Raw genomic sequence first — 24,866 nt, forward strand, 5'->3', positions numbered from 1 at the left:
ACAGAACCCAAATCCAAACACTAACTAGTCGGAGCACAGCCCCATGAGGGGCTGCCCAGAAGCTGCTCCTGCTTACTCTAAATCCTCCTTCTGTTTTATCTGCTTATAGGTTTCCCATTTGCAGTTTCCTTCCAAAAGTGTGTTACACTCTATCCTTTGCTAAAGGTCCCTTCCCAGGCTCTTTTTTCCCACCTACATTGAGGTACAATTGACAACTAAAAATTGGATATATTCAAGGTGTACATCTTGATGTCTTGATTAAGGAGACATTGTGAAATGACGACCACAGTCAAGAAGATTAACATACCTGTCGCCTCACATAGATACCTTGTGCTTGTGTGGTAAGAACACTTAAAATCACTCTCTGCAAATTTCAAGCATACAATACGTTATCTCTAACTGTAGTCACAGGGCTGTACATGAGGTCTCCAGAATTTATTCATCTTACAAATGCAAGACTGTACGCTTTGACCAACTTCTCCCCACTTGCCCCCCATCCCAGTCTCTTCCCTGTCATTTGTTGAGATTTTGGGGTGAACAGGGGATGGAAATTTATTGTCCTATGTCCACCACTGGGATCACACTGGAATCCCCGAGAAGTAGACTCTTCACGCTTCTGTTAACAGATTTCAGTATGGATCCCTTGGGGAATTCTGTTTCTTGAACCCACTATTGGTCTTCAGAGAGAGTAAAAACTTTCTACAGGCAACATGATTCTACTCCAGATGCAACTGTTCATAAGATTATCAACTTAAGGATTTCAACAGCAAGGATTTGATGTGGTCTTTCAAATAATACGGGTTAAAATAAACTTCAACCTTTTCAATAGGAAGAAAACACAAGCAAACCTAAAAACCTTCAAGATAGCACACAGCCACAGATTCAACCATGTGACAGAGGTGAGCAAAACCTCTCTGACCACTCCCAACACTAAAACCAATCCAAGTCTCAGTTCCACCCACAGGAGAAGCACAGACACTGACACTGACTCGAGCTGCAACACGGATGAACCTGGGAAAGTGACTCATGCCACAACATGGATGAACCTGCTAAGTGAAAAATGCCAAACACAGAAGACCACATATTCTATGATTCCATTTACGTGACATGTCCGTGGAAACAAAAAGTCAATGAATGACTGCCAGGGGTTGGAGAGGAGGGAATGACAGCTAATGGGGCCCAGGTTCTTTTTGAAGTGATAAAAATGTTCTAAAATTAGATAGTGGTGATGGTCGCACAACTTTATGAATATACTAAAAGCCATTCAATTGTGTAATTTAAAAGGATGGCTATAATGGTATGTGGATTATACTGATTTCTAAAAAGAGAATAGGTGCTTTATTACCAAATACACTGAAGGTGCACAGTCCCTCGCTCCTGTAATACTTCACTGGATCAGAAATTACTTCAGAGCACAGGGTCTCTGCTACAACACAGAGCAGCAAACCAATCATATATAAATCTGAGAAGAGCCGGGCTCAGTGGCTCGTGCCTGTAATCCCAGCACTTTGGGAGGCCGAGGTAGGTGGATTAACTGAGGTCAGGAGTTCAAGACCAGCCTGGCCAACATGGTGAAACCCCATCTCTACTAAAAATACAAAAATTAGCTGGACGTGGTGGCGGGTGCCTGTAGTCCCAGCTACTTCAGAAGCTGAAGCAGGAGAATAGCATGAATCCAGGTGGCAGAGGTTGCAGTGAGCCGAGATCACGCCATTGCACTTCAGCCTGGGCAACAAGAGCGAAACTCCGTCTCAAAAAACATAAATAAATAAAATAAAATAAAATAAATCTGAGAAGAAAGCTATCAGACTATTCTTAAGTTTTGTTTTTGTTTTTTTTTTTTTAAAGGAGTAATAATGAGGCAGGAGAGAAGGAGGGGAGACATGTAGGAAGTTTCTTGAAGGGCTACAAAGCGTTTCTTTCAGTGGGAGGCAGAAAATAGAAACGTGTGAGAAGCATGGAGACGGAACCCTCTTAGTGTAAAACAGGAAAGGATTCTTCAAAATACCGTTCATGGCGGCGCAGACAGAGCAGCAATCTGTGAAGGACCGCGAAATTCTCCGCCTTTAAATTTGTTCAGTAGTGCTCATATATTACATCTACTGAAGTGCCACTGGTTTATTATTTCCATAAAGTTTAAACAGCCTTAAGACACTGAACAACATTTTTGTGCTGAATAATAAATATGTTTATGACTGATGCCCTGAACCACGGAAATGTAAAAAAGAGCTTCTAAAAATAGAGTACAGGACTTCAAAGAGGCCTGTCCATAAAATCAAATCTACAAAGAATAACTCAGATGGTTACCACAGAATTGCATGAGTTCTTCACAGGCCACTGGTATTTAATAGCCCCCAAACAGGATGTCTGGCTACAATTACAAGAAATATGAAAAATCTGACCCCCTTAACGTGAAAAAAGAAAAACAAAATGCTTGAGATACACAAGTATGTGAAAATCACTAGTCTTATGATCATTACATTGATCATAAAAACCACTTTAAAACATAATTCATCTTCAGCTACAGGATGGTGATATGGACCTGGTCCTGTTAAGACAGAGCAGAAGATGCAAATCTTTTATAGAAATTACACTGAAACAGATAGGCAAATGTGGAATGTAATTTGATTGAACTGCTGATTCTGAATTTATTTGCTGTATGGTAAATACATAAATTTGAGTACTGCTGAACAAATTTAAGAGAACCTGGCTTTCTTTCACAGATCCTTGCTATCTCTATACCAGCATGAACATGAACAGTATTTTAAAGAATCTTTGCCCTATTTTACAAGAAGAGCATTTAGTTCTCTGGGTTCTCATGCTTTATTATTTTCTGCCTCCAAGGAAAATAATGTGTCAGCCTCACATATACTCTCTGGTTACGTGGTGTGTACGTAATTAAAAGGGAAAATTAAAATGCCTTCTAGACTAGTCACGAACAAAATTAATACTTTAGAATGGAATTTAAATCAGTCATCTGAAAGGGAGACTCCTAGATCCTGTTGCTATTTGTTAAATACTTTTAGAGGAGTGTCATTTTTTTTCCCACCCTGCCCTTTCCTTTATTGACTTTTCATACAATGAGTTTGCTGTGCCCATCACCGGATACATGAACAACAACAAAAAAGCTACAGCTGGATCCTGTATTAGTCTCAGCTGCAGCTAAAGCTCTTTTTTTAAATCAATAGGAAAGTGTTGAGGGAGGGAAGAAGAAAAAGATACATTCCTGAGAGATTTAAGGTTTAGTCTTCATCCAAGGATCTGACACCAAAAGTATCTCTTGAAAATTATGTAAATATAGTTTGTCTTACTAAATTTTCCAATTCTTAAGTTCATTTCTTTATAAAACCATGGCCAAATATTAAAATAAAATCCTTACTATGTTAAGCCAGATAACTACCTCCAGATGGGTGTGAGTCTAAGAAACCACTGTGTATGCTTGTTACAAATTCACCCACACACATATTCCATTGACATCTGAACCATTCAGTAACTCCTTCTGGTTACCAACTTAATCCACACTTACCAAAGAACAAGAAAAATGAATGTCACTTTTACCTTGAATCAAAATGATTTTTAACATATTTACAATAAAAAAATTAAAGAAACTGAAGCACTTATCAATTCTGCTTACACATGCAATCTAGTCTATAGGATGCAAATAATGATATTAGACAATGAGCCTGGACTCTTCAAAAAGGTGTCACCAAAACAATTTTTTTTTTTTTTTTTTTGAGACAGAGTCATACTGTGTTCACCCAGGCTGGAGTGCACTGGCAGAATCCTGGCTCACTGCAACCTCTGTCTCCTGGGTTCAAGCAATTCTCGTGCCTCAGCCTGAGATTTCAGGTATGCACCACCATGCCCAGCTAATTTTTTTGTATTTTTAGTAGAGATGGGGTTTCACCATGTTGCCCAGGCTGGTCTTGAACTCCTGGCCTCAAGTGATCTGCCTGCCTCGGCCTCTCAAAGTGCTGAAATTACCGGCCTGATCCATCGCACCCAGCCACCAAAACACATTTTAAAATTAAAAACAGCCGGGCATGGTGGCGCACACCTGTAATCCCAACACTTTGGGAGGCCAAGGCGGGCAGATCACAAGGTCAGGGGTTCGAGACCAGCCTGGCCAATTTGGTGAAACCCTATCTCTACTAAAAATACAAAAATTAGCCAGGCGTGGTAGTGGGCACCTGTAATCCCAGCTACTCTGGAGGGTGAGGCAGGAGAATCACTTGAACCCGGGAGGCGGAGGTTGCAGTGAGCCGAGATTATGCCACTGCACTCCAGCCTGGGTGACAGAGTGAGACTCTATCTCAAAAATAAAAATAAATAAATAAAAATAAAAAATAAATAAAAGAGGCCAGGTGTAGTGGCAGGCACCTGTAATCCCAACTACTCAGGAGGGTGAGGCAGGAGAATCACTTGAACCCGGGAGACGGAGGTTGCAGTGAGCCGAGAGATCGCACCACTGCACTCCAGCCCTGGCCACAGAGCAAGACTCCACCTCAAAAACAAACAAACAACAACAAAAATAAATAAGACTGAAGAAAAATAACTAAATAGGAGGTGTAAATCTTAATTAAAGCCTAGATAGGTTAAAAAAAAAAAGAAAGCTATAAAAACATTTTGGTAACAACTGGGGAAAGCAGAATGTGTACTATTTTGGAACAGTATTATGGAATGACTGTTAGTTATCTTAAGAATGATAACGGCTGTAGTTATGTAGGAGAATGTCCTTAGAAGACGAGTGCTAAAGTATTTCTTTGAAAAGCGTTATGATGTTTGTAACTTTTTGAGACGGAGTCTCGTTCTGTCGTCTAGGCTGGAGTGCAGTGGCATGATCTCAGCTCACTGCAACCTCCGCCTCTCAGGCTCAAGCAATTCTCATGTCTCAACCTCCCAAGAAGCTGGGATTACAGGCACATACCACAATGCTCGGCTAATTTTTTGTATTTTTAGTAGAGACAGGGTTTCACCATGTTGGCCAGGCTGGTCTCGAACTCCTGACCTCAAACAATCTGCGCACCTCGGCCTCCCAAAGTGCTGGGATTTATAGGCGTGAGCCATCGCACCCACCCATGTTTGTATCTTGCTTTCAAATGGGTTCAGTCACACACACACATAAATTGTAATACAAAGACAGACAAGCAAATGTGGCCAAATGTTAGCAGCTGGTGAATTTAGGTGAAAGATATATAGGATTCATTGTACCATTCCTTCAACTTTTCTGTAGATTTGAACATTTTCAAAATACAAAGTTGGGAAGAAGAGATATAATAATCATATTGCCAATCATCAGTTATTCCAAAGCCCAAATAAAACAATTCTTCCAACTCACTCTGCTCAGTATGTAAAGACAGGCAGGCCAGAGGCTTAACACATTGATGACTAACAGTTTTGAATGCCTACTATTACAATCGTCGAGATTTTGATAAATTCTTCATATAAATAATTTCACTTGGGTTTTTTAACATCCATTTTGCATATGAGAAAACTGAAGCTTAGGGAGATTAAGTAACTTACACAAAATCACAAAGCTAGAAATGACAGAGCTGCAGATATTTACTTAAAAATATGTCAACACCAAATATTTGTCAACACCAAACAGGCTCAAATGTTTAAACAAACTTATGTAAGCATACAGAAAGTATGAATACAAATTCTCAGAACCATTAACATTATAGATGACAATATTCTTCCTTGAACAAGGGGAATTACCCGAAATATCCTCAATGGCTGACCTGATATAGCAAACAGGGAAAAGTTCTGAAATCCTAATTCCTAGAGACCCCAAGGGAAAAGAGGGCCTCTCCAATCCCACAGGACTAAGACTATTTAGGAAGGAATGGCTACATAGTTATCTCCAGCATGATGCATCCCAACAGAGCCGGCCGTGAAGAAGCTGGGCTGAGGACCAGAAAGGCTCCCACCACAGCACTGCAGTAGCCCTGGGGGTCCAGCACCTAATCAGGACAGGGAGGGAGGGATATGTTAGGGACATCAGGAGAAAACAGCTTCAACTTCAAGTCTCTTATGAAATTAAGGACTTACAGACTCCCCTCTCTAGAATGTGGAGGAGACGCACAGGTTAGTGTGACTACCCAAGTTTGACCTTTAATCTCTTTTTTTTTTTTTTTTTTTTTTAATGAGACGGAATCTCACTCTGTCACCCAGGCTGGAGTGCAGTGGCGCAATCTCGGCTCACTTCAAGCTCCGCCTTCCAGGTTAATGCAATTCTCCTGCCTCAGCCTCCCTAGTAGCTGGGACTACAGGCACCCACCACCACGCCCAGCTAATTTTTTGTATTTTTAGTAGAGACGGGGTTTCACTGTGTTAGCCAGGATGGTCTCGATCTCCTGACCTCATGATCCGCCCACCTCGGCCTCCCAAAGTGCTGGGATTACAGGCGTGAGCCACCGCGCCCGGACGACTTTTAATCTGTTTAACCAAAGTTGAAATGGCCCTGTCAATAACTTTACAACTCTAAGGAAACAGCACTCCTGTAAAATCTGTTCCTGAAATTCCCAGTCACTGATCCAATCAACTACATTTCTTGATGGCTGAAACGAAGATAAAACCGCCTATAGCAAGTCCTGAGACAGGAGAACTTCTGCCGGGATATTCTCTCCAAAGGGAGTCACTGACCACTGGTTCAGGCAGGGGGCCCTAGAGCACACTCCCATTTGTGGAACTCCCAGGCAGGCCTGCACCAAACCTCAAAGGGGCTGGAAGGACTACGATAGTGGACTTCTCTCTGAAGACACAAATTCTTTGCTCCCCTTTACAGGTAAAACAGAAATGGGAGATAAAAGTTTTAGCGCAGAACTTAACAAGACTTCTGAAATAGATGGTCTTCATTACCTTTAGATGCAAGACAGTCCACTCTTCACCAGGATCATACTAGGTAATACTTGACAGGAAGACATGCAAAGAGAGAAGCCCCCAGACTCCTCTACTGAGAAGGGAAAAGTGGGGAGGGGTGGAAGCAGTGGGAAGGTAATAGAGACTTAAATCCTAAAACAAATGTCCAAGTACTAATAGCAGCAGAACCCAGGGGAAATAGCTTATGTTCTTTCCAGATTAAAAAAATTTAAAAGTCATGTTCTGCACGTCCAGCCAAATTACTGGGCACTTGTGAGGCAGAGCAACTACTGGGGGAGCCAAGGGAGGGCAGGACACACTGCATCCATTTGGACTCTGCTCCCTCTGCGAGCCGTCATCAAGAGTGAATGCTAGCGGGACAACGTGTGGCGAGCAAGAGCTAGCAGACTTCAAGACCAGTCTGACCACAGAAAGGAAGGAAAGAAGGCATTTGACTTTCTTTTGTGAAAACTGAAACATCCTAGTAACCATCTGACTAGTATACAGCTTAACCACTACTTTAAACTAAATTCCAGGAACATAGTCCGTAACAGACACCCTGTGATTCCTGAGAAAACGCAACATTTTAGAAGACTTATCCAACGTGAAGATTTTTTTTACATAAGGCAATGAAAGGCATCATTTATTCTCGAAATGTGTCATGCTCTCAGAAGTGTGGTCATATACTGAATCAAAGTCTACAATCACTCATCCTCCCACGCCAGGGAAATACAGCTTCATCATGTGAACAGGCCAAACATTCAAAAGACACTAAAATTCTTCAATTTTCCCATACTCTAACACAAACAAAACTGAATTCATTTGTCTGATCCTTTCTCAACTCAAAAAAATTTTAATCTAATTACTGAAACTTGGAAAAGGACATTCTTATTTTATTTCCTCTCTGTAAAGAACTAAAAGGAAGTCCTGTCTTCTAACAAAATATTAAATTGCCAATGCCACCTTTGATTACTGCATATTTCTAAATGTACATGTTAAAATACATATAAAGATTTGCCAAATGAAACAATGTACTTCTAAGAATACGAAAATGTATTTTGTTTTATTAAAAGGGGAGAAAATGTTAATCTCAAAAAGAAAATATAACCTAGCCAAGTTCTTCAAGTAATATTTATATGCTTAATGAATATTTATGGAAGAGAAAAGGTGTTTTTCTCTTCACACTCTATGGCGAGGAGATGCTTACTGAATGAATGACAGAATGAAACCTACCTGCTGCTACAGCCAGTATCACACCAGATGCCTTGAGCTCCAAGTTACAGTACACTGCTACTCAATCACTTAAACAAGAGGGGTATTTACTGTCCCACATGACAGGAAGTGTGGAGGTAGGGAGGTTCCTGGGTGGGTGAAATTCAGCAACAGCACCATCTAGAATCCCACTGGTCATCCTCAGGGTGTGGGCTTGGAAATGGACAGGCTTAATTAAGAGCCATTGTGAATGCAAGCTGGCTACTCATCCAGGCCCAACAAAGTCTAGCAAAGAAATGCAACAGGGCTGGGCACGGTGGCTCACTCCTGGGAGGATCACTTGAGGCCAGGAGTTTAGGACCAGTCTGAGCAACGTAGCAAGACCTTGTCTCTACAAAAAATATTTTTTGTTTGTTTGGTTTGCTTTTTTTTTCCAAAAAATATTTTTAAATTAGCGGAGCGTGGTGGTGAGGGCCTAGCTACTTGAGAGGCTGAGGTGGGGGGATCACTTGAGCCAAGGAGGTTGAGACTGCAAAGAGCCATGATCATGCCACTGCACTCTGGCATAGGAGACAGAGCAAGACCCAGTCTCAGAAAAAAAAAAAAAAAAAAAAAACCAGAAAAGAAACGCAACTCCTCATGTATTTATTTGTGAAGGAAGAAAGTTCTTGGAGACATCTCCCTGCAAACTGCCCTGCACATTGGCCAGACTTGGGTGATACTTTCACCTCTCCTCCACTCATGGATAAAGAAAGAGGGATTATCCCACCTGCTAAGACTATTTAAGATATAGCACTTTGTGGTGATAAAGTCTTCTTCCGATAGGTAAATATGTAAACAATTCATGGTTCTGTGGGCAAGGAAGCAAAGAAGGGTGGATTTGCAATAGGGCATCAACAATGTCTTCTACACAGAGTCAAATATGGCTGTAACAATGACCACAAGCTACAAGGCAACGGGCACAGAGAAATAAACTGGTTGTTCAATCCTTCTTCTGTCCCCCAAATATCTACGTCCCATTTTATGGTTTCAAATCAAGAGTTGTTATTTAAGTTACATTTTATAGAAACGAAAAAATATTGTTTAAAGTCTATCAGCCACCCTAATTCTTGAATCAACTATAAAAATAGCTCAATAATTACTGCTTTAATGAACACTCATATTATCAAATTGTGGTTTTACAGAACCTCCAGAATGTGAAATAATAAATGCAACCCAGATGTTCACTAAAAAATGAAAACAAGATTGTTTTTACTTCATAGCAACCAAATAGGTCAACCCATTTCCTCCTCCAGAGAATTCTCAGAGGACCACAAACTCCACTCAAAGAGCATGTGTTTCATATGTATCTGTCCAGAGAAAAAGGAAACTCTGCTGTCCAAAATAAACGGAGAATATTATATGTTCCCATGAAAGTGAATTAGAAAGTTGCAGTAAGGCTGTGTCTACACATTGCCAAACATCTGGATGAAAACTTGGGGGAAAAAAATCACTAATTACCTAGATATTGGGAAATACTTTCTGATCATCATCCAATTGCTTTGTTTTACAGCAAATTGCTGATTTTATTAATTACAGACATAAGTTTTTCAAAAGAAGACTATAGTAATTAACAATAGCCCTGTTGAGAGTTTAAAGCAGGAACTTTTACTCTCTCCTATTTGAACAGTGTTCCTGGTGACTTACTAAAAACCAAGTCAGCTAAAAGAGTAAATTTACTCTAGGAAAGTAAATCAAAAAATCTTCTTGGCCAACTGAAATTGACTCAGGTGAGTCTCTTCTAATATTTACATAATACTGAAAAGATATTTATCCAAAATAAATGCTTGCTGTATTGGCTCCAGCCAAATTATAAAGCATTACAGAATCTCATGTCTATTCTATGTTAATTGGGTACCTGACATTAACTATAAAAAGTTTATGTTTGGTTAACTTCAAAAATCAGGATGGAGAGTCATGTATTTTCTACTCTCATTTAAATGATTTACTATTTTCCCCACAAACTCAAAATATTTTACATACATATATATTATATTTTATATATATATATATATATATTTTTTTTTTTTTTTTTTTTTTTTTGAGACGAATTTTTGCTCTTGTTGCCCAGGCTGCAGAGCAATGGCGCGATCTCGGCTCACCACAACCTCCACCTCCCAGGTTCAAGCGATTCTCCTGCCTCAGCTTCCTGAGTAGCTGGGATCGCAGGCATGTACCACCACACCCGGCTAATTTTGTATTTTTAGTAGAAACAGGGTTTCTCCATGTGGTCAGGCTGGTGTCGAACTCCCAGCCTCAGGTGATCCACCCTCCTCGGCCTCCCAAAGTGTTGGGATTACAGGCGTGAGCCGCCGTGCCCAGCCAATATTTAATATATCTTAAGCAGCTTTTAGGGTACTTTGACAAAACCTATTTTTTAAATTTCATTTCATTTCAAAAGTTTCAATAGTCCCATATTACAGGCTGACAAACCCGCTTTCTAAAGGATCTGCCAATAATTTCTTAAAACTAATCTACCTCTCCCAAAGTTACTTATACTAAGTGTGTGAGAATGCAAACAGCATTATTATTCTAACATGCCTGATACAAATGATTATTGGTCTCCTGTGAAAACTTCCTTGAGAAGTATTTCACTGCAAAACAAACATACCCTTCCCTCACTGAGCTCCAGCCACTCGGGCTTCCCCTCTATTCTCATAACATGCCACATTTCCAATTAAGGCCCATGGCACGTGCCTTTCCTTCAGCAAAGACACACCTTCCCCCACTAGCTCCTTCACCCACTCCAGTCTAGCTAGCTCCCTGCCTCTCCCCAAACTGTTTTTCTTTAACATCACCAAGTCCAGCAGACATGTCCCCATCCCCATTTTAGGCCGTCTCTAAGTGCATTCAACACAGCTGATCACTCCTCTCTTCTGCAATGCCACACAATCTTCAAGGCTTCCTAGGCCTCACTGGTTACCCTCTCAGTCACCTTTGCTGCACTGTCCTCAGTCCTAGGATTTTTCTCCTCTCTCAACTCTCTTCCACCCGCATGAATTAAAATCTCCCCAATGTTTATCTCCTACCCAAATTAGTCTTCTGAGCAGCAGACTGACACAGCCAACTGCCTACCTACCATCTCCACTAGGATATCTCACTGACAAGTCCATTTTAAATAGCAAAATTGAATTCCTGAGAGTCCGCTTCCAGTAAAAGCTGACTAGCTCATTGCAGACCAACCTTTCTTCCAAGAACAACTTAAAAAGCTGAACAAATTATTAGAAACAACTGTTTGAAGGCATCAGAGAGCTACCCATGCAGTGAGGACTCTGGAGGCCAGGATTCCAGAGAGAAAAGGGGAGTGCAGAGAAGTGAGCCCAATCACCGGGGCCACTTTTCTCCTTGAGGGATTTGCCAATTCACAGCAGAAGCTGGGAAGCCAAAATACCAAACAGAAACAAGTGACTGAGAATCCAAGAAGGTCAGCAGAATAGCCACCAGCCTTAGGGGACTGAGGGGACAAAAATTAGAGTTCAGGGGCTGCCAAGTAGAAGAGGCCCTGGGAAGCATCCCAAGCTTTCAGTGGGAACCACTAAAGGCTATAACCTAGAAGAAGGGTAAACCAGAATAGACCAAGCCTCATAATTTTAAAGTGATATTCCGGCCAGGTGAGGTGGCTCAGGCCTGTAATCCCAGCACCTTTGGAGGCTGAGGCAGGCAGATCATTTGAGGCCAGGAGTTCAAGACCAGTCTGGGAAACATAGTGAGACCCTGGCTCTACAAAAATAAAAAATAATTAGGTGGGCATGGTGGCGTGTGCCTGTAGTCCCAGCTACTTGGGAGGCTGAGGTAGGAGGATCATAGGATCATTTGAGCCTGACTGTGCTTCAGCCTAGGCGACAAGAGTGAGACCCTGTCTCAAAAAAAAAAAAAAAGGGGCAAAGTGATATTCCGTTACTTTAACTGCCTGCCAAATCCTCAAATGAAGACAACAGGCAGGGTCTTGAATCATCTCTATAATTTTTCACATACATTGTCCAGAATTTAATTAAAGCTCAACAGGCATATCTAGAATCAAGATATGCCTCATGACTGAAAACCAAGGATAAAACAGACAACAGAACACACTTACAAGGCATCCAAATATCGGAGTTATCAGACACAGACTTTAAAATAACTCTGATTCATATAATAAAGCAGTTGACAAGATAAAAAATGCCAGCAGAAAACTGGAATCTTTAAAAAAAAATCAAGAAAACTGGAAAAGACAATAATGGAAATTAAGAACTCAATAAACGAGTTTAACAGCAATTACAGCTGAAGAAAGGATTAGTACAATGGAATATAAGTCAGAAGAAGATATAGACTGAACGATGGAGAGGCAAAGGGATAAAGAACACAGAAAAGAATCTAAGACATACAGGACACGACACAGAGGACATGTTTAATGCACAGGTAATTACAGTCCTGGAAGGAGATGAGACAGGAAATGCAGCAGAAGCAATCAATGAAGAAATAATGAACAAGAATTCTGTAAATCTAATTTAAGATCAAGCTTTGTCACAGCACTGCCAAAAAGAAGAAAAAGAACAACTAATCCCAAGCAGGATACACTTGGGGAAAACCACATCTGGACACACCACATAACAGCTGAAAACCAAACCCAAAGAGAATATCTTAAAAGCAGCCTAAAGGGAAGAAAAAACACACTAACTGGAAAAGAGTGACAATAAGACTGATGCAGCTGACTTCTCCACAGAATCAATGGAAGCCAGAAAGCAGTAAAATTACCCCTTCAAAACACTGTAGGAAGGCCAGGCTCAGTGGCTGATGCCTGTAATCCCAACACTTTGGATCACTTGAAGCCAGTAGTTCAACACCAGCCTGAGCAACATAGTGAGACCTCCCATCTTTACAAAAAATTAAAAACTGCAATAAATTAACTTGAAAGCCTCCAACTATAATCCTGATGAAACTATCCGTCAAAAACAGAGGCAAGCTTAGCACAGTGGCACATGCCTGTAGTCCTAGCTACTCAGGAGGCTGAGGCAGGAGGACTGCTTGAGCCCAGGAGTTCAAGGCTGCAGTGAGCTACGACGGCGTCACTGCTCTCCAGCCCGGGCAACAGAGCGCAACTCTGTAATAAAAAAATTGTGTTTAAGTGGAGGCAAAGTAAAGGTATTTTTGACCAAAAAAAAATGAACCCTCACAATAGTTTTTTCCCCTGTTCATTAAGCAACACCACTACCAAGCCAGAAACCTAAAGTCATATTTGATTCCTGCAGTTCCTATACCTCTAACCTTCTCCAAGCTGACAGTATGTCCATCCGATTCTCCAAAATACATCCTATCCCGTAACAAGAGCTCACTTATGAGAAACCTTCACATGTACCCCTGAACCTAAAATATATATTTTAACAGTTTTTAAAATATATATTTTGTCACTATAAAGCAACACAAATTAAAGCAATACATCATTTCTTACCCATGAGATAGGCAAATATTTAAAAGTAATGCAAACACTGTGTGCTGATTAGAATGCTGGGAAATCACACTACTCACAAGCCCCTAATGAGAAAGCAATCTGTTATCTATTAAAACTGAAGCATGCCTATAACTCACAACTGCAATTCTAGAAATATACTCTAGATAAACTCACATTTGTGAGGGGAGAGAAGACTAAGGAGCTCACCTCAGTACCGTTTGTAACAACACCAGGGTAACATTGACATTAAAAAGTTGAACACAGGGCTAGGCCCGGTGGCTCACACCTGTAATCCCAGAACTTTGGAAGGCCGAGGCAGGCAGATCACTTGAGGTCAGGAGTTCGAGACCAGCCTGGCCAACGTAGCAAAAACCTGTCTCTACCAAAAATACAAAAAATTTATCAGGGCATGGTGTTGCAAGCCTGTAATCCCAGCCACTCAAGTGGCTAAGGCAGAAGAATCGCTTGAACCTGGGAGGTAGAGGTTGCAATGAGCCAAGATCACACTACTGCACTCCAGCCTGGGAAACAGAGTGAGGACACTGTCTTCAGAAAAAAAAAAAAAAAAGTTCAACACAGGACAAGACAGACAAAATGTGATCACAGTTAAAATAAACAAGGTCTATATATAATCACAAGGATAATCTCTAATGCAAGCTGCAGAAGATTACATACAGTGTGATCTTGGCTTTATAATCTTTTTAAAACCAATTAGGGCCAGGTGCGGTTGCTCACACCTGTAATCCCAGCACTTTGGGAGGCCGAGGCCTGCAGATCATCTGAGGTCAGAAGTTCAAGACCAGCCTGGCCAATATGGTGAAACTCTATCGCTACTAAAAATGCAAAAAATTAGCTAGGCATGATGGCGGGCACCTCTAATCCCAGCTACTCAGGAAGCTGAGGCAGGAGAATCGCTTGAATCCGGGAAGCGGAGGTTGCAGTTGAGCCAAGATGGCGCCATTGCACTCTAGCCTGGGCAACAAGGGCAAAACTCCGTCTCAAAAGCAAAAAAAACAAAAAAGAGACCTGTACATTGCTTACAGAGGCACATGCACATCTGTTGAAGTATGAAATATATACCAGGCCGGGCATGGTGGCTCATGTCTGTAATCCAAGCACTTTGGGAGGCCAAAGCGGGTGGATCATTTGTGGTCAGGAGTTCAAGACCAGCCTAGCCAACAAGGTGAGACACTGTCTCTACTAAAATTACAAAAATTAGCTGGGTGTGGTGGCGCCTGCCTGTAATCCCAGCTACTCGGAAGGCTGAGGCAGAAGAATCGCTTGAACCCAGGAGATGGAGGTTGCAGTGAGCTGAGATCACACCAATGCACTCCAGCCTGGGTGACAGAGTGAGACTCCATCTCAAAAAACAAACAAAAACACCATACACCAGAGGGCCCCATATCAAATTCATAATGGCTGCCTCTAGGAAACATTGAAAGCAAAGAGCAAAAGGACCAGGGATTGCTAGACAAAAGTGACTTCAACTTTATTCAGTATTTATTAACAAATATTTACTGAAAGGCTACTATGTACCAAGCACTGTTCTAGATCTTGGAGATATAACTGGATAAAAGCAGAAAATATTCTTACTTTCACAGAACTCACATTGTAAGAGAAAAGAAACAAATATATAATAGGTAAGGGGTGACACATGCTAAGGGAGAAAAACAGAGCTGACAGTAACAATGAATGTGATTTTAGACAGGTTGGTCAAGGAAGACTTCTGTGATAAGGACACATTTGAGCAGAAACTTGAATGAAGCAAGGATACACCACATGCAGGTATCTAAGAGGAAACCACTACAGGGGCAGCAAGTGCAAAGGCACTGAGGCAGGAGTGTGCTTGGCAAGGAGACCAATGAGACAGACCAGAGTCAGGGAGGAAACGGGAGAGGAGCAACGAAAAATGTCAAAGAGATTGCAGGGGACTAGAGTAGTAGTCAAGGGCAGTCCCCAAGGTCAGAATGTTTGTTACATATTGAAAAGGTTATGAAAGAAAAAAAAAAGACTTGTGACAAAGACCATATGTGGCCCACAAAGCCTACAAAGTTTACTATCTGGCCCTTTTATTTAAAAAAAGCTTGGCTGGGCGTGGTGGCTCACGCCTGTAATCCCAGCACTTTGGGAGGCCAAGGCAGGCAGATCACGAGGTCAGGAGTTCAAGACCAGCCTGGCCAATATGGTGAAACCCGTATCTACTAAAAAAAAAAAAAAAAAAAAAAATTACAAAAAATTAGCCGGGCATGGTGGCACGTGCCTGTAGTCCTAGCTACTCAGGAGGCTGAGGCAGGAGAATCACTTGAGCCCAGGAAGCGGATGTTGCAGTGAGCCGAGATCGCTCCACTGCACTCCAGCCGGGTGACACAGCAAGACTCCATTTCAAAAAAAAAAAAAAAGAAGAACTTGCAACCCCCTAAACTACAGCGTGTGGGCCATGGCCATGGCAAGGTGGTCTGAGGATTCTCAATAAACTGAGGAAAGAGCAAACTTTAAGAGAGGAGTGACATGACCTACGTGTCAAAGGGAATCGCCCTGGCTACAGTGTGAACAAGGATGACAATGGGAGAACCGTGAGAAGGCTTAAGGCAAAAGAAGTAAAAGATGGCACCAAAATTTTGGCCTGAGCAACTGGAAGAAGAACACCACAATATACTGAGATGGAGAGACTTACCAGTAATGCTTTATTTTTTAAAAAATAGACCTAAAAAATGCAACAGAACATTGACAGCTATTATGTCAATTCTGAGTAGTGGGAACAAGAGTGCTGGTTTCATTATTCTTTGTACCTTTCTGTATGTTTTATACAGATGTGTTTTATATATATCCTTCCCTCCATATTTCCCACTACCACCCTAACCCACCAAGCCCCGTAACTCTCACCTGAACCACTGCAACAACTCCCTTCTCCTCCAACCCACTCACCACTCAGCAGTCAAGAATATGCTTCTTTAAAAAGCAGGGGCAGTGGGTGAGAATACAGATTCTGAAACAGAAGGCCCGGGTTCCAATCACAGCTCCACCACTTGCTAGCTGTGAAATTTCAGACAAATTACTTAGCTTCCCTATGCCTCCATTTTCCAATCTGAAAATAGCAATATGATGAAGAGTTAATAAATTAAGACGCAGAAAGTACGCAGGACATACAGCATCAAGTAAATATTAGCTAAAATTATTGAAATGTAAATCAAATGAGATTTCCCCGTTTAAAAATCTTTCAGCGGCTTCATGTACTTAGAATAAAATCTGCATTCCTTAGCTACTGAAAGCCTGACATGGCCCCAGTCTTTCTCTCCCGCTTCACTGTCTGTTCAAGCCACACAAAGCTGCTTTTAATTCTCTAGAATATTCAGCTCTTGCCAGCTCCATGCCTTTCCTTCTGTCTGGTCCACTATCCCTATAGGTTGCACCTCGAAGGGCATTTCCTCAGAGGCCTTCCCTGGCCACGGAGCTCTCCCTACACCTCTCCCATCCCACACTTTCTCTTCCTCAACCTCTTGTTGATTTCCTTTAACACATCTAGCATAATATATGATTATTTTATATATAGCTGTTTACCTCTTTTGTCTGTCTCTCCATCTAAACATGAGCTCCATGAACGTGGGAAATTTATCTGCCATATTCACCAGTGTTAGGCACTGATACAGTTTGGATATATGCCCTGCCCAAATCTCATGTTGAACTGTAATCCCCAATGCTGGAGGTAGGACTTGGAGCGGAGGCAACAAGATCATGGAGGCAGATCCCTCATGGCTCAGTACTGCCCTTGCAACAGTGAGTGAGGACTCCTGAGATCTGGTCATTTAAGGGTGTGGCATCTCTTCCCTCTTGCTCCTGCTCTAGCCATGTGATGTGCCTGATCCTGCTTCGCCTTCCACCATGAGTAAAAAGCTCCCTGAGGCCTCCCCAGGAGCCCAGCAGATGCTGGCACCATGCCTGTACAGCTACAGCCTGCACAACCATGAGTCCCTGAAACCTCTTTTCTTTATATATAACCCAGGCTCAGGTATTTTCTTTATAGCAATGCAAAAATGGCATAACACAGGCACTAATAGCTCTTGTGCCATGCATAGAACCTGGTATTTGGTACAGACACCATCAACATTTGCGTAAATGACTACAAAAGAATATACTCCAAGCATAATCTAAAAGCATCCACTTTTTAAATTCTCCAAAATACAGTAGTTAAGTTACTAAACTGAAAAATAGGTAACATTTCATAACCTTACATTGGATATCACATTATCTTTTTGTTGCTGTCTTCCCAGAATATTTTGTTTGTTTGTTTTGAGACTGAGTCTCACTCTGTCACCAGGCAGTGGCGCTATCTCGGCTCACTGCAACCTCTGCCTCCCGGGTACAAGCAATTCTCCTGCCTCAGCCTCCCAAGCAGCTGGGACTACAGGTGCGCATCACTATGCCCGGCTAATTTTTGTATTTTTAGTAGAGACGGGGTTTCACCATATTGGCCAGGCTGCTCTAGAACTCCTGACCTCATGATCTACCCGCCTTGGCCTCCCAAAGTGCTGGGATTACAGGCATGAGCCATTGCGCCCAGCCGTATTTTTTAATCTATAAAAATTCCCTCAAAAAAGGTGTAAAATGGGTATTTTCTTACCATCATACTATTTTTCTATGAAACTGCTTTCCAATTTTAGAAAAAGTGAAGATAGATTACTCAAACTTTTTTGAATTTCAAAAAATAAAAAGGCGCATAGAGAAAAGTTTCCTTCCCACCTATATTCCCCATCCACTCAGTTCCCATCATCCTCCCCAAACAGGTAACCATTGTTATTGGTTCCTCCTTTCACTTTCCAGGGAATCTGCATGCATCAGCCATCACTTCCTCTTTCAAAACACAAGAATGGGAGCACGCAATGCACATTTTCCTACACTTTGCTCTTGTAATTTTGTTTTGTTTTTTTGAGACAGGGTCTCACTCTGTTGCCCAGACTGGAATGCAGTGGCGCAATCTTGACTCACCGCAAACCTGCACCTCCCAGGCTCAAGCGATTCTCCTGCCTCAGCCTCCCGAGTAGCTGAGATTACAGGCACGCACCACCACGCCCGGCTAATTTTTGTATTTTTTTAGTAGAAACGGAGTTTCACCATGCTGCCCAGGCTGGTCTCGAATTCCTGACCTCAAATGATCCACCCGCCTCGGCCTCCCAAAGTGCTAGGATTATAGGCATGAGCCGCCACGCCCGGCCTGCTCTTGTAACTTAAGATATTTTGGAGATCTCTCCATGTCAACTAAGAAAAGAGCTTCCTCATTCCTTTCTACAACTTTACAACCTCATTAACCATCTGGGTATGGATTTATCTGATAAGTCTCTTGCTTGCTGATGGACACTCAAGGCAATAAATAATCTTGTACCTATGTTATCTCACACGTCTACAAATATATCTGCAGGTTAAATTCCTAGAACTGGATTGCTAGGTCAAAGGATTTACACACCTGTAATTTTTAAAGCTACTGCCTAAAGCACCTGTATCTATCAGGGTCCACCCAGAGAAACAGACACATCCAGAGAAACCATCCCTTTAAGAATCTGATATAGAGGGAATTTAATATAAGGAATTAGTGACAGGCGTGACGGAAAAACTGAAAAGCCAAACAGGAAATGATAATCCAAAGATTAGCAAGAGCAAGCTGCTGTTACCACTTCTCAAATAGAGGGTAAAAGGGAGGAGGTATTTCCAAGACTCAAAGGCTAGGACCAAGGGGCAGGAGCTGGAGCCAAAAGGAGACAAGGTACCTGCCAGAGACACTCCCTGAGGCAGGCCTAAGGGAAATAACCTGTTTTTGTCCTTCCTCCTGCCATTCCTCCTGCCAGTGGCTCCCAGTGGCCAATCCCAGCCGGAAGCCAGCTGAGCAAGGGCCTGGGAAATGTTGCCTGCAGGGCTGAGTCCCTGCAGGGAAAGGGCAAAGAAACGGATCTGAGCCAACAGGACATGGGCTGGCCCTGCCTGTGGCTACTTTACACTCTTACCCATAGACCTTGCCGTTCAAATATTTCAAACCTGAAACAGACTTTGCACGCTTGGGGGTTATCACCTCTCTGAAGGTGAAAGGTGGGAGCTCAATCTAGTCTTCATTTGCATGTATTTTATTATGAACAAGGCTCAGCATCTCTTCACCTGAAGCACAGACACCTACATTGATCAGCGAGTGAAGGGGGCAGAGAGAAGAATGCCATTTATAGTTAATTCACCTCATCTGCCAGGGATGGTCCATTCAGGACCATCAATCAGACAGATGTCCAAACAGGACACGAAGACAATCCCAATGAGCCAAACTAGCCAGCCACCCTCCAAGTAGAGACTTAGCTCAAGAACTGTTCTTGAAAAACTGAAAGGCAACAAAGTCCCATAGGAATTAAAAACGCCTTAACTACACTCTGCACACACTGTAAGGAACAATGTGTTCTTGTAATCTTGTACCCCCCACTCGCTCCTCTTGTAACTGCCTTCCAGCCATTCATGCCACCATCCTCTCTCTCCTTATCTTGCATTGAAAGAACAATACAGTGGACAAAAAGCTAAATTAACTTATAAAAATAGCAAGTAGGAATCAATTTTTCAAGTCTTTTAACCTGACCATTAACAAAAAAAAAGACCTTTTCAATTATCTTTGGCCTCTACCATAACTACTGTTTGAATATTTACCCTATCTTTTAAACAAGCTTTAACTGACTCCCCCAGATACAGTTCAACATTATGTACTACACTCTAAAAATATACCAAAAAATGTTATGCTTTATAATCTGCTGGCAACTGAAATGGTTTTCTTTAAAAGAGCTCAACTTTATTTTTTTAAACATGAATTTTAAAGCATTTAAAAATCTAAATGGTATTAACTGTAAAGAGGTATGTTAACTTCAAAACTTACAACAGCCAAGAGTTAAATATAAGCACATAAAGTTTATACAATAATTACAATATCACTCATATTTCAAAACTTTGCTTTTCACCTGTTTCAAAAATAAAATATCCTAATATTGCCAAAAATATTTTTAAGTGTCTGTCACAAAGCAAGGGAGAAAGCTAGTTATAAACTAAATCAATAAAGGTTAAAAGTTATTTTCCAGCACCTACCATGCTGGCTGGCATTTTGATGGGCAATCAATAAATAAATCTTCATTGTTGAATGTTCCAGTGAGATGAATTAAATGATACACTTAAAACATTCACGTCTTTGATGGTTTTTTTCAAATCTGAAATATACACTTATTCCAGAAACTTGGAAAATATAAAAAGAAAATAAAATAATCCATAATGTCATCAATGTTTATGTTATTTAAACCACGATGTGTATAAAACTGCTTATTTTAATGGTTGTAAAATACTTCAATAAACTTCCGATAATTTACCTCACCATGCCTCTACTGTTGGCGTTGCTGTTTCCAATTTTTTGCTATTTTAAACAGCATAATACACATCTTTATACGTGAGGGGTTTATTTCAAGGTTGCTTCCCTGTGATATATTCCCAGAAGAGATACTAACAACCCAAGGACAGTTTTAAGACTTTTGATACTTAATATCATCCTTTGTTATAGTACTCAAGATCTGCAAATTGCTGGAACACATTAAAGCCTCCTTTTTTCCTCTTTATTCCTGCTTTTATCTTCAAGTCTACATTTCTTTACTCACAGAGCCCAAAGCATCTTACAAACAAAACTGCCAAGCCAGCTAGCTGCCTTGACGCTAATGCCCAACGTCTGCATATTACAGTTGTCTTTCTTTTCTAACAAGGGAAAACTGCTATGCCCAAATTGTGACAGGCAGGAAACACGACATCCACCGGGAATCCATTGCTTAGGATCTCATGGCTCCAGACGCACAGCCTGACTGTAGGAGGGTTCGCAACTGGGCGCCTTCGTTCCACAGCGCTCCCTTTTCATCAACACACCCACTCGGTGCCACAGTGCTACCCCTAGCTTCAACTATAAGAACTGAACTCGCCAAATGCCATGACGGGTGCCAACTTCCCACCATCCTGGCTGCATCGCGTCTTTCGGCAAAAAAACATCTCCCTCTGTGCAGCACTTGAATTCTGGAAGGCACCTTGAGGATGAACCACTTCATCCTGAAGCATTCAATACTGCTGATTCTTACAGGCAGCTGCTCCGGCAGCCTGTAATTAAGATTTCTCTAAACTGCTCCCTTATTACATGGGGTTCTGATGATTCTGATGATTTCTCTGTCAGCTCAAAGGAGATCTTCAGCAAAAAAAAAAAAAAAAAAAAAAAAAAAAAAAAGTCTAGAGAACCTCAACTTCGGCTGTTCCTGTAAAAACACGGGCATTAACCCTTTGCTTTCCAAAGCGAACACCCACTCCATAGAGAGGCACGTTCTTCTGTTTTTAAAATCTAATTCCCAGCATGACCCAGCAGTCATTTGTATTCCACGAAATAATTTCCAACAAACACGATTCCTCCAGCAAGACGAAACCGAACGTCAGACGCAGACCACCTGGGCCACGCCGGGCACCGACCCGACCCACTCGGGAGCACACCTGGCTTCGGGCACACCTGGCTCTCCGGTCTCGCCTCTGTGCTGGGTGCAGCTCGTGTCCCCCACCCTCGGCTCCACGGAGTTTTTTTGCTCACTCTGTCGCGTCTGCCGTTTCCTAAAACGTCTACCCTGACCTGGACTCCAGCTGGCCCCCTCCCCGTTCGAGCAAATCCAGCGACCGTTTCTGACCCAAAGCCAAGTAGACTGTCACGCTTTCCAACCGTTCCCCCTGCCCTCCCGTCCTGTACCCTCGAGGAGCCTCCAGTGCAAAACTTTCCCCTCCCGGTTTCCCACAGGCTCAGCCGCTTCCGCCCACCTGAGCTGAAAGGGGGCGTCCGAAACGCCGGGCTCCGGAGGGCGTGGACGCCCTTGGCGACAAGATGCGGGGAAGGTCGCCCCGCAAGGTCCCCCGCCCCAGAGAAGCGACACCCAAACCCCGCCCGAGACTCTGGGGCGACCCCGGCCCGCGGCAGCCCCGGCCTGGTACCGAGACCCTCGCCAGCGCTGGACTGCGACCCCGGCCCGCCCCCTCCCTCGGCCCCCCCGGAGACCCCGCCTCGGCCCTGGCCCGGCGTGCCTCAGGCCTCCAGCGAACGCCGCTGCCGCTGCCCCCGACCCCGTCTCCTCCGGCGAACCCCGGCCCAGCGCCGCGCCCGCGACCCCCGGCCCCCGGCCCCCGACCCCAGGCCGCCGGCGAGCCCACCACACCTCTGACACTCACCGCCACCACCCTCGCCGCCGCCGTCTTCATCCATCTTGAGGCCACTCCCGCAGCCGGAGAGCCGGGGGCCGGCAGCAGAGGGGCCGCGGGCTGGGGACGCCGCCGGAGGGAGCGCGCAGGCGACCGGGCGGCTCCTCAGCGCGCGGCCCGGGTCGCGGCCGGGCCTCCTCCCGCCGGGCGGGGCCTCGCTGGTCGGCGTGCCGTCACGTGACCCATGCCCCGCCCCTACCCGCGGTGGGCGGGGCGTGAGGCCGCGCAGCCCCGCCCTCGGGAACCCGCCGGGCCCGGTGGCGTCTGCGCTGGGGGAGGCTATAGACCTGGCCCCTGGAGTGCAGACCGATCTGGTGTGCGTGGCGCGAAGCCTCCTCGCCCTCAGCATTTCAGTAGCCTGCGGACGGGTGTGGGGCCCCGGACACTGGAACGCCACACTCTGCAAAACCCAGTGGCCAGGGGTGCAACTTGCACGTGCACTCGGGGTAAAAGATCAAGAAACGAATGCATTCAGAAGTCAGGCCTGGCCAGGCTCGGTGGCTCACACCTGTATTCCAATACTTTGAGAGGCCGAGGTGGGAGGATCGCTGGAGAACAAAAGTTGGAGACCAGCCCCGGTAACATAGCGAGACCCCGTCTCTACAAAAAATTTTTTAAATTACCCAGGCATGGTGGCATGTGCCTGTAGTTCCAGCTACTGGGGAGGCTGAGGTGGGAGGTCACGTCACTTGAGCCCAGTAGGTAGAGGCTGCAGTGAGTTATTATTGCACCACTGCACTCCAGTCTGGGTGACAGAGTGAGACCCTGTCTCAAAAAAAGAAGAACAAGGTCAGGCCTTCTTCCTAAGACATACATGTCAGAATAATTCCAGCCTTTCAGCTGTCTTATATTTAATGGAGCCTCTCCTCCTTCTCTCCTGGTGAGTGCATTTTTAAATTAACAAAATGCAGGGCTTGTAAATGAATGTGGTCATGAGGTTGGAACGGAATCCCGATTCAACACACCTGGGGCTCAGCTCTCAAAGGGCATAGTAGGGGTTGGCCAATCTGGCGGCTGATGCCCTTGGAGTTTAGCGCCAGTCTCCCTTGGAGAGCTGCCAGCTGTCCTGGATTTATGATGCAGAAGGAGCTCTGAATTCAGTTTCCCTTGGGCACAGCCAGGGTCCTCAGCACAGGCCTCCTGGGCAGAAGGCCTCCCCTGGCCCGTGCTCCACATTGATGGATCTCCTCTCTCACTCCCCGTGTCTCTCTTCCATTAACTCCTGAAGCATTGCTTGTGGCCCCTCCCAAGCCTTTCTGCTGGAACTCAATTGCATTAAAGAAAAGCAAACGTTGTAATGGAGGAGATAGCTCATCTCTAATATAATTTTCCAGCAACTGTTTTATATTTACAAGCTGTCCATTGAACCAAAGGATCCTTCCATTGTCATCTATCAAAGTGGACAACTTTCACCTTTTGGTTCAAGGTTGCGGTATGATTTCAAAGTTCAATCTCCTAATAACCTCAAGAATTAAACACCAAGCATTCTCATGCGACCAAACCCACGAAGGACACTTTTTTTTTTGAGACAGGATCTCGCTCTATTGCCCAGTATGGAGTGCAGTGTCTCGAGTGATCCTCACACTTCAGCCTCCCAAATAGCTGGGACCATAGGTACATGCCACCATGCATCAGCTAATTTTTGTATTCTTTTTTAGAGATGAGATCTTGCCACGTTTGCCCATGCTTGTCTCAAACTTCTGGACTCAAGCGATCCTCCCGCCTTGACCTCCCAAAGTGCTGGGATTACAGGCAATGAGCCACCGCACCCAGCCAAGGGACACTGCTGCATGCAAAGGTGTTTGACAGCTTGGGCGACAAAGAAGCACCAGAAAAGGGGTCTGGGGGTCAGGAGATGTAGGGTTCAACTCCCAACCCCCAGACTCGGCTTCCTGATCTTGTTCCCATCAGCTTTGTTATCTTGGAGATAAGAGCGTAGTTACTGAGAAAAAATGACAGCATTACTTTGAACTTGATAATGAGATATGCAGAGCTTTGAACTCAAAGATACTATCAATTATAAATGCTTTTTCATGTCAATTCTTAATTCTTTAGG

General features: G+C 43.5%; 1 protein-coding gene across 1 annotated transcript in view; it reads right to left on the minus strand.

Moving 5' to 3' along the window:
* CYTH3 (cytohesin 3) overlaps positions 1–22,964 on the minus strand; it is a 106,355-nt gene extending 83,391 nt beyond the window's left edge. The window contains exon 1 of the mRNA XM_054496156.2: positions 22,781–22,964. Within this exon, the coding sequence (XP_054352131.1) occupies positions 22,781–22,814 (34 nt within the window). The 5' untranslated portion in view covers positions 22,815–22,964. The remainder of the gene's footprint in view (positions 1–22,780) is intronic.
* Positions 22,965–24,866: the final 1,902 nt, after the last annotated feature.

Source organism: Pongo pygmaeus, chromosome 6 (genome assembly GCF_028885625.2).
Source record: "Pongo pygmaeus isolate AG05252 chromosome 6, NHGRI_mPonPyg2-v2.0_pri, whole genome shotgun sequence".
In the NCBI taxonomy this organism is placed as follows: domain Eukaryota; kingdom Metazoa; phylum Chordata; class Mammalia; order Primates; family Hominidae; genus Pongo; species Pongo pygmaeus.